Source organism: Silene latifolia, chromosome Y (assembly GCF_048544455.1).
Source record: "Silene latifolia isolate original U9 population chromosome Y, ASM4854445v1, whole genome shotgun sequence".
NCBI lineage: Eukaryota > Viridiplantae > Streptophyta > Magnoliopsida > Caryophyllales > Caryophyllaceae > Silene > Silene latifolia.
Window position 1 is genome coordinate 398,480,987 of NC_133538.1, and position 9,396 is coordinate 398,490,382.

Sequence of the window (9,396 nt, forward strand, 5' to 3'; positions counted from 1 at the left end):
TATATAATATGAGTTTTGGATATTGGAAATGGAACTAGAAGTTGACCACTGAGTCAGCTGGCCGCAGTGCCGTGAATACTGAGATATAGAAGTTGACCGCTAAGTCAGCTGGCCGTTGTGCCGTATCTATTGAGTTACAGAAGTTGACAGCTGAGTCAGTTGGCCATCGTGCCGTATATATGATTGTTATTATTGTGATAGTAAATGCATTTGCTAACAATGGGAACGATGAGAATGTTATCGTTGTATTTATTTATTTATATTGTCTTACCGTTGTTTAAGATTTCCTACTCAACATTGGTTGACGTGGTTTATTTCTTTTATCTATCTTAAAACCACCTGTGATGATCCATATGATGTTTTCTTGTCATATTGGGGAGCAGATTAATTTAGAGGTTGGTTGATTGTGCTTTGAGAAGCGTGATGGGGTCGGACGGATCACTTCGAGGGATAGGCGTCATTCACATAATTCTTTATTTATTTGAGTTTGCGAATAAACAGTAGTTATCAGTTGAACTTTACATTTATTATTTCATTTGAAAGAAGGTTATTATTTGTAACGGACTTAAACAGTTAATGCTTTTAATAAAGTACTTCAGTTGTTGTCTTACGATATGTACTACCTCATGCAACCGAGACGGTAACATCCCTATTTATTTGGGGAAGTCTAGTTAAGACTCTTAAATAAATGGGGGTGTTACACTGTAAAAGAACACAAAAAAAAAAAAAAAAAAAAAAACAGATCTGAAACCACCACATTCTAACTTTATAGATCTAAAAAAAACAAAAAAAGACGAGATATGCAAGTGTTTTAAGTATACAATAACAATAACTAAAAACTAACCACCCACAATAACAAATGGAATTAAGAAATAAAAAATAAAAAAATAAGTAAGAACAACAACAACATCGACAACAACACAACAACAGATAAAAAAAAAGTCGAGATTTGAAATACGAAATTTGAAATCTATAACAAGACGATATCTAGGCTAAAATAAATCAGAAAAAAAAAAAGATAAGAAAAAAACAAAACACTAATTAGAAACAAAAAAAAAAGATAAACAATATAAAGAAAAAAAAGAAAAAAAAAAGGAAAAACAAAACCCAACCAGCAAACAAAACAAAACGTGTATAAACAAACAATTAGAAACAAAACACTAAAGGAAATCTCCCTTCACTAAAGGAAATCTGAAAAAAAAAAAAAACCACCATCGACACCTTCACCGTGTAAACCGTATAAACAAAACAAAACAAAACAGATCTGGCTTTATTATTGGAAGGTGAGAGAGAAGGGTAGGCGATAGTAGTGGGGTGCGGTGGTCAGTTTAGTGGTGGACGGTGAGAAAGAGAGGTGGTCGTGTTGTTGTCATGTCGGGTTGTGTCGGTGGTGTCGGGTTGTTGATGGACGTGTTGTTGTCGTGGAGTTGTTGAGGTGTTGTTGTTATTAATGATGTCTAGAAAAAGGGTCGGGTTTCTCCCTTCTTTTTTCAGATCTGGAGTGCGATGGTGGGGAAGTTGTAGTGTGGTTGTGTGGAGGTTGTGTACGGTGGTAGGGAGGTGGTGGTGGCGAGTTATGAGAAAAGAGGGAGGCTAGTGGTGGCTGTATGAGGAAGAGTGGTGGCTGTGTGAGGAAGAGTGTCGGGTTGTGTCGGTGGGATGGTGGTGGTGGCTAGGAAGATTTTTTTTGGGGGAATTTTTTGATTTTATTGGTTTTTTTAAGGAGAAAGTGAATGATTATTGTGAGATGAGAGAGAAGTGGCTGTGAAAATAAACTATATATAGTAGATTAGTGATGTATTAGTGATTAATTGTGTGATTATGTGAAAGAGTGTTAAAACACTCACTTATGACCATGAGTGTAAATGTTATCTAAGTCCTTCATCTTCCTCATCCAAGGGTTCTAGAGAGGACTTATGAATTCAACAAAAAGATGTGTACTCATTTATATATATATATATATATATATATATATATATATATATATATATATATATATATATATATATATATATATATAGAGAGAGAGAGAGAGAGAGAGAGAGAGAGAGAGAGAGAGACAGGATCCGGTGAATTTGCCACTTTTCGTGAGTTACCCTCGCATATATATACAATTGATCAAACAAAAATAATTGCTTACACAAACAATTCATCGCACTGTGTCTCTACTTTTCTCACCTTTCTCTCTGTTCAAAAACACAAAACATCAACAAAATTGAATCAAAATCTTCCAGATCATCAACAATTTCATCAATTCTTCCCAAAAAAATTTTGTGATTCCAATCAATTACACCAAATTCATTCACAATTTCAATTATTTTAATTAAAACGATCATATTTTTCTTCAATTAATGATGAAATTTCGGAAAACCCTAAAGTATCAAATCAAAATGAAGGTATGAATATCTTACGATTTCGTAGCTAATAATCGAATAACTTCAGTGATTTTCGTAGCTATTGGAATCAAAAAACAAATACTAATCCGATTTTTGTATGTTGTTTTGCGAGTTATTTCAATTTGCTACTCCGTTAGTATGTTTTTTTATCATATCGTTGACATTTGATTGATGATTTATTATCATAATCCTGAAAAATTGTTGGTAATCTCGATTAGCACACCAAATTTTTGTTAAAATGTCTAACTGAATGAACAAACTCAGTTAATGTAATGAAAAACTGTGGTTATTTAATAGTTATTCAATTGCAAAAACTCAATTATTGTAATGAAGAAACTCAGTTATTGTAATGTACACAGTCAGTAAACTCAATTAGTGTAATGTAAAAACTCTGGTATTTATAGTTATTGTAATGTAGAAACTGAGTTATTATAATGAATAAATTGTGTTATTGTATTGTTATGAAACTCAAATATATTTAAATTTCTTGTTTACCCATTAGTTGTTGTAACATTAAATCTCGATTATTGTATTACTTGAACCCTGTTATTGTATTACTAAAACTCAGGCATTGTATCTTGTAGTTACTTCTTGGGTGTTTTGGTAAGTAATATTCTGCTTTTTGGTGATTTGCAGGTCGAATCACGATAGACGCGGATAATTGACGTTCAACGGAAAAATTGATGTATATACTTGGTCATTTTAATGAAGAAATGTATTTATTTTATAGTTAACTCAGCTGTTTAATGAGAATAATGTTTTCTGGTATTTACCATTATTGTAATGTTGAAACTCAGTTATTGTAATGTATAAACTCTACTATTTGTAGTTATTGTAATGTAGAAACTCATTTATTTTAATGTAGAAAATTTGCTATTTGTAGTTATTGTAATACAATTATTGTAATGTTGAAACTCAGTTATTATAATGTATAAACTCTACTATTTGTAGTTATTGTAATGTAGAAACTCAGTTATTTTAATGTAGAAAATCTGCTATTTGTAGTTATTGTAATGTAGAAACTCAGTTATTGTAATGAATAAAACGTATTATTGTATTGAGATGAAACTCAAATATAGTTAACACTCTATCTGTTGTTTGTTTTCATCTTATTTAATTCAATAATGGCCATTATTTTCAATTGAATAATTGATTTTCTTCAATGAAATGATTGATATTGGTGAATGTAATAACCAAGCTAATAAAGCCCTTGCCGATTTGTCGAGCGTGCTTTAGAAGAAGAAGGCGAGGAAGATGAATATATAAGAAACTGGATGATAAAAAGAGGATGAAGATGAATTGGAATCTAAATTTGACATAAGCAACACTTGTTTAGAACATAAAAATAGAGTAATTACATCAGAGTTGTATAATAATTGACTTAAATTATTACAATAACCGTGATTGAACTTTACAATAACCATGCGTCAACTATGGTGTACTATAATAATGATTACAATAATCGTGATTGAACTATACAATAACGAAGATTAAACTTTACAATAACTGTGATTGAACTTTACAATAACCATGATTAAACTATTGTGTACTTTGTCTCATACTTTATCCTTGGAGGTAAACATTAACAAGAAGTTTTCTTGCTGTTGTTTTATCATTCTTCCCAACGAGAACCATGTACTAGCCTATTAATGAGGGTTAAACATGTTAAAAGCGAAAGCTCCCTGAAAGAAATAAAAACAACGAAGAGCGTAAGCTGAAATAATTATGCAACTGAAATACAATAACCACCCATAAGTATTGAAATAACCATAAAATACTATAAAATAACTTGTTAGTTTAGATAAATAAAAGCATACTTTGTCAGAATGGAGTAACTAAGCAAAATGAAATACAATAATCCCACTAATGCATTGAAATAATCGAAACAACACAATCCAATGACTGAGTATTTCAGAGAAATAATAATGTAGCAAAAAAAATCAACTGCATTAAGACGCACCATTCTTAGCAACATAAAATACTCTAAACAACCTCATTTTTCTGCCATTTATGTACATTCATAATAGTTTGATTGAACAACCAGAAAGAGAAACATCCAATTGAAAAATCAATTGCAAAAACGCAAAATACAATTACAAAACCCTAGAATTATGTGAAAACGAAAAAAATGTCATTTAACAACACAAACACAAAAAATTGAACAATATAATGAAGGAAACTGAATAAATTGAAGATTACACACACAAAAAACATTAAATTCGAACAAAGAAGAAGAAGATGAAATGCGAATTGAATACATTCAACCAGAAAAATAGTAGAAAATGAAAAAAATTATTACCTGATTACACATAATTGAAGATGAAGATGAAGTCGAATTAGTGAGCGAGCACGAAGAAAAATCTTGAAGAAAGTGAATATCGCAATAGAAGATGAATAATAGAGGGGAATATGAAGAGAGAGAGAGAGAGAGAGAGAGAGAAAGAGAGAGAGAGAGAGAGAGAGAGAGAGAGAGAGAGAGAGAGAGAGAGAGAGAGAGAAAGAGAAAGAAACAGAAAAAATGAAAAAAAAAGTATAGAGCATAAAATATAAGGTTTAAATAAAAGATGAAAAATTTAATCTTAGTCATCCATCTTAGATTAGATTAGTGATTCAGATTCAGAGGGGTAACTCACCAAAAAAACTCAACTCATATGATCCTATTTATATATATATATATATATATATATATATATATATATATATATATATACTAGTTTAAAACCCGTGCAAGGTTGCACGGGTATATATAAATTATTTTAAAAATATTTGTTGCCAAATATTTTTAATAAGTTTGCACGAGTATGTTGTAGCAACAATTCTGTTTTCGCTCCATAAATTAGAAAGTCGTGACTCGTGAATTTGTAGCATGTATGGCCCAAGAGGCAAAACTTTTCGCTAACACATGTATTCATGATCAACTTGTTACAAATTATGTGTGTACCTGAAAATGAGCATGAATTACTATGCAACATTTAAGAGAGAATATGGTACGGTTACGATTTACTTCCTTTGACCTGCTCATTTATTTACCTTTGATTAAAATATCTCTCATAAAGAATAAAGGTAAATAAATAATTAGGACAAATAGAGTATTTAAATAAAATGAGTGCTCATTTAATTCGAGTTTATATGGTTTAGAAAAAAAAAATGTAACGTACCTCATGCTAAAATTATTGTTCGTCGCACCACTAAGCAACTGAGTTAGCAAGGGCATACATGTTTTGAGTTGGCAATAAGCCGTATTTTTACAGGAATGTCGAGTTGAGGACAAGATGACTGGTTCTGGGATAGATTATTAAGGTTTCAAACCGAGATAACATACCATCCCCTAACCGTAATTTGGACAGTTAGTTCCTATTAATCTAGTTACTCCATAGTTATATATTTGGGTTGTTGGTGGTGATGAGGTTAGTGTTTCTAACAAAAACAAAGATGATAAAGTTAGAACATATGATGGTGATGATGTTTGGGTTAGGAGCGATGGGGTTAGGGTCAAATATTGTGATGCGTGTCTGTTTGAAGTTCTTGAGGAGGAGTGGTCATACCGTAATGTGTGTATCGACTGCGAACATCGATGGTCTATTGAGACCGACCCTGGCTGGCTTCGCAGGAAGCGTATGTATGATGCAGGTGAGCCTTCGTCCTCAGATAACTCAGCCTCGGAAAGTGAGGCAACTTCGCGGGTGCTTTAATAAAGTGAGGTAATAACATCGTTCCCTATAAAGGAGGACGGGCTTTATTTATTTGTTTAGCCGGGATTGGCTCAGATTATGTTGGTAATAAATGGTTGGTTAGATGTGAATGTGTTTGCTTGCTGTTAATTGCATTTCATTGACGTCTTTCATGTTCCTGATCATCAAAAGATTACATTCATACTTACTGCATATACCCAAAAGGTTACATTCATGGCCCATGTACATATACCCAAAAGATTACATTCATACATACTACCGGCGCCTCATAGCATATTCAAAATTCAAAATTGTTTGAGTGATGTTCAACACAGTCTTGCTTGAACATTACTCAAACATATTACATTCCAAACTGATTTCTAACCGAACATTTGACTTAAGTGGTATTGGTTTACTAGTCTAAGGGCGTCTGACATTGAGTTTGCATGTGGCTCAATTGTTGTTGGCAATTGATTGAGTCTGGCCAACCTTTTCTTCCCCATATGAGGGATCTTATAGTTGTTATTTCCCTTTTTCTTCAAGATCTCGTTCATACATGTCTGAAGTGTCAGCCAAGTATGGTTCAGAATAACTGCTGTCACCTCCTCATAAGACCTTACAACTGCATTTACCAACTCCACAACTGATTTTGGTGCCTTTTCATGTTGAAGTGTCTGAATACTCCTAAAAAGACCTAGATCTAGTATGTTAAGGTCGGGGCTGTTGGGTGGTTGGCAAATCAGTTCCATATCCCAACCATCTGATGTTGCGGCAGCCTTGAAGTCGAGGTCATTTGGTGATATATGCGGCCTAGAATTATCTTGTCGGATGAATATTTTTCTGCCTCGTCTTTCCGGCCACTTAGCTTTAATAGCTGGTATCACTTTCTCTATCATACATGCTTTGATGACAGCCTTTGTGATACGTTCGATAGGTCGTGTTTCAAGTGTACCTTTATCCCTATTCTTACTCGATCTCTTAGCTGGAACAACACAACTAAAAGGGAAAATTCCAATTTTCCCATCAAAACTAACCTCCCCATCACTAGATATTCTTGGTCTTGCAACTGCCCCATGAACATGATCTTAGTAATGAACCTTTTAGATTTTCAAGTTCTATGTGGTTCTTGTTCACCGCGGAGTAGATAATATTTTTGTGACAATCGAGTCATATAATACCATTTCTCATCAATATGCACCACATAAAACATATCAAAACTTACTCTACCATTAAGACTAAGCCTATTGACATGGTTCAAAACCCATTGCATTCTTTCATTCATGTTTTTTTTCGGTTAGGAATGGATTAATTGCATTTGAGTGTGATCTTATCTTTCCTTTTTTTCACAAGTCTATGTACCATTGACGGACTAAGGTTCATAGCACAAGCAAGTGACCTAACACTAGTTCTTCTATAAAGAGGAATATACCTTACTTGTTCTAAGTCAACGATAACCCTTTTCTTTGACCCTTTGTACTCTCTTGCCACCGCCATCATTGCTCCACTTGCGATTTGCCCTTTCACTTTCAACCAATATTTGTTGATTGTAATGCGAGATACGTTGAATTGTTGACTCAGTCTTGTTAGTACACCATAATTGATTTGTTGTTTGTAGTGTTCATCATCATGGTTTGCGCAATTTTTGTCCTTGTTTCATTACTCATTCTATGTTTCCTGATGTTTGCTTGATTAAGCACTAAAGGAGTTGAGTTTTCTATTGCATGTCCAATTGAATCTGCCACTTCTTCTTCAGATTGCTGGTGTGTTTGGTGTTGCTGGTTCCTATTCTACCTCTTGTTGTGTTGTTGTCTCATGTGCTTCCATCTCCGCTGTTATTGCCGCTGCCACTACTGCCTCTGCGTGTGCTGCCGCTGCCATGGTTGTTGATGCAGCTTCTGTCGCCTTTTTTGCTGCTTCTATAGCCTCCGTGAGAGCTGGCGATAAAATATAACCATGTCGAACATGGTTTGGGATCGGAGTAGAAGTTAATGTATGGACTGACATTTAATTTTGTGTAAGGTTTTCGGAGATTGTAGGAGTTAACATTGTGTATTAAATGTAGGAGTACTTTTAAGAATTTAATGTAGGATTGTAAAAATTTAATGTAAGAGTAAAAAAATTGGGTATCTATAAAGGCATCAGATTTGGAGGGATTATTACCCTCCAAAGTTTTCAGCTAAAATTTAAATGTCAGTGTACTTGTTGATTTGGTGGGAAAATTTCCCACAAAAATTTTGACTACCGCCAAAATTAACTAGTAGCCTAGCAGTGTCATTAATTGTCTTAATGAAGGCCTTCAATGGGCCATTCTCTTAATTATTGTGCAAGTGGTCTTTATTTAATATTCTTTTGTGTACTTTTCTAGCTCTCCTTGGTCTTTGTGTAGAATTCAATAGATAACAAATAACCGGGACGGAGGGAGTATAAGATTTTCAACTCATAAAATTTTAAGATAGAATGATTACCTAAATCATGAAAGCGTTATAAGGTCTTATGTGAAACGGTTTTACACCAAAATAATATAAACCCGTTATATAGAAAAAGAACATTTACACTCATGGAATAAAAATACTACGATTGTCATTCAAGTTCTTTGATAAGGTGGGTAGTTTTGTAAATAACAATGGTTTTACATAAATATATTTACTCTCTTTGTTTCAATCATTTATTTATCTTTGATTAAAAATACTCCTAAAAAAGTAAAAAAGGGAAACAAATGATTGAAATAAATGGGAGTAACATTTATGTACAATCAATGCAAATTAGCGCATATCAAACCTAATTGGTATTTCTATCCTGAAAATTCAATAAGTAAAACCTTTGGTTCAATTCACATTATAAATAAAAACAACACCATGTAAATTAGTAGTCCGTCTAATTTTTTTTATCTTCCCATAGCTTTTTATGCGATCTTTAAGACTGTACTTTGACCGATTTTATTGACAGATATATATAGCCGAAACTGGAATAAAAATTCCTAAATAGAAAATAACAATTCATAAAAAGTGAAAATTGATAGAAAAACATGGTGAATTATCAGTATAAAGTTGAGATCACCGCCGTCTTATGTTCACCACAAATTTTTAAGAGAGATGGTCTCTCAATAATATTAGTGAGAAACCTCTCTCATAATAGGTAGTTATCATTTTTATTTTATTTTTATATTTTTCTTTTTAATTAATTTTTATTGTATTTATTGGCTGTCTCTCATTAATTTAATAAGAGACGGTCTTAAGAGACTTATTTGGAATGAAAAGTGTATTAGAGACTTAATTGTAATACATTAGGAAAATACGGAGCATACTCAATTTTTAAGGGGGCAAATTGCT

At 32.9% G+C, this 9,396-nt stretch overlaps 1 protein-coding gene across 1 annotated transcript; it reads right to left on the minus strand.

Annotated features, from left to right (window-relative positions):
* Nucleotides 1-6,187: 6,187 nt before the first annotated feature.
* Nucleotides 6,188-7,561, minus strand: LOC141632172 (uncharacterized). Its single transcript, XM_074444742.1, has 3 exons — nucleotides 7,438-7,561; nucleotides 6,557-7,133; nucleotides 6,188-6,245 (listed from the first exon to the last, which is right to left on the minus strand). The coding sequence occupies exons 1-3, from the start codon at nucleotides 7,559-7,561 to the stop codon at nucleotides 6,188-6,190; spliced, it is 759 nt and encodes a 252-aa protein (XP_074300843.1).
* Nucleotides 7,562-9,396: the final 1,835 nt, after the last annotated feature.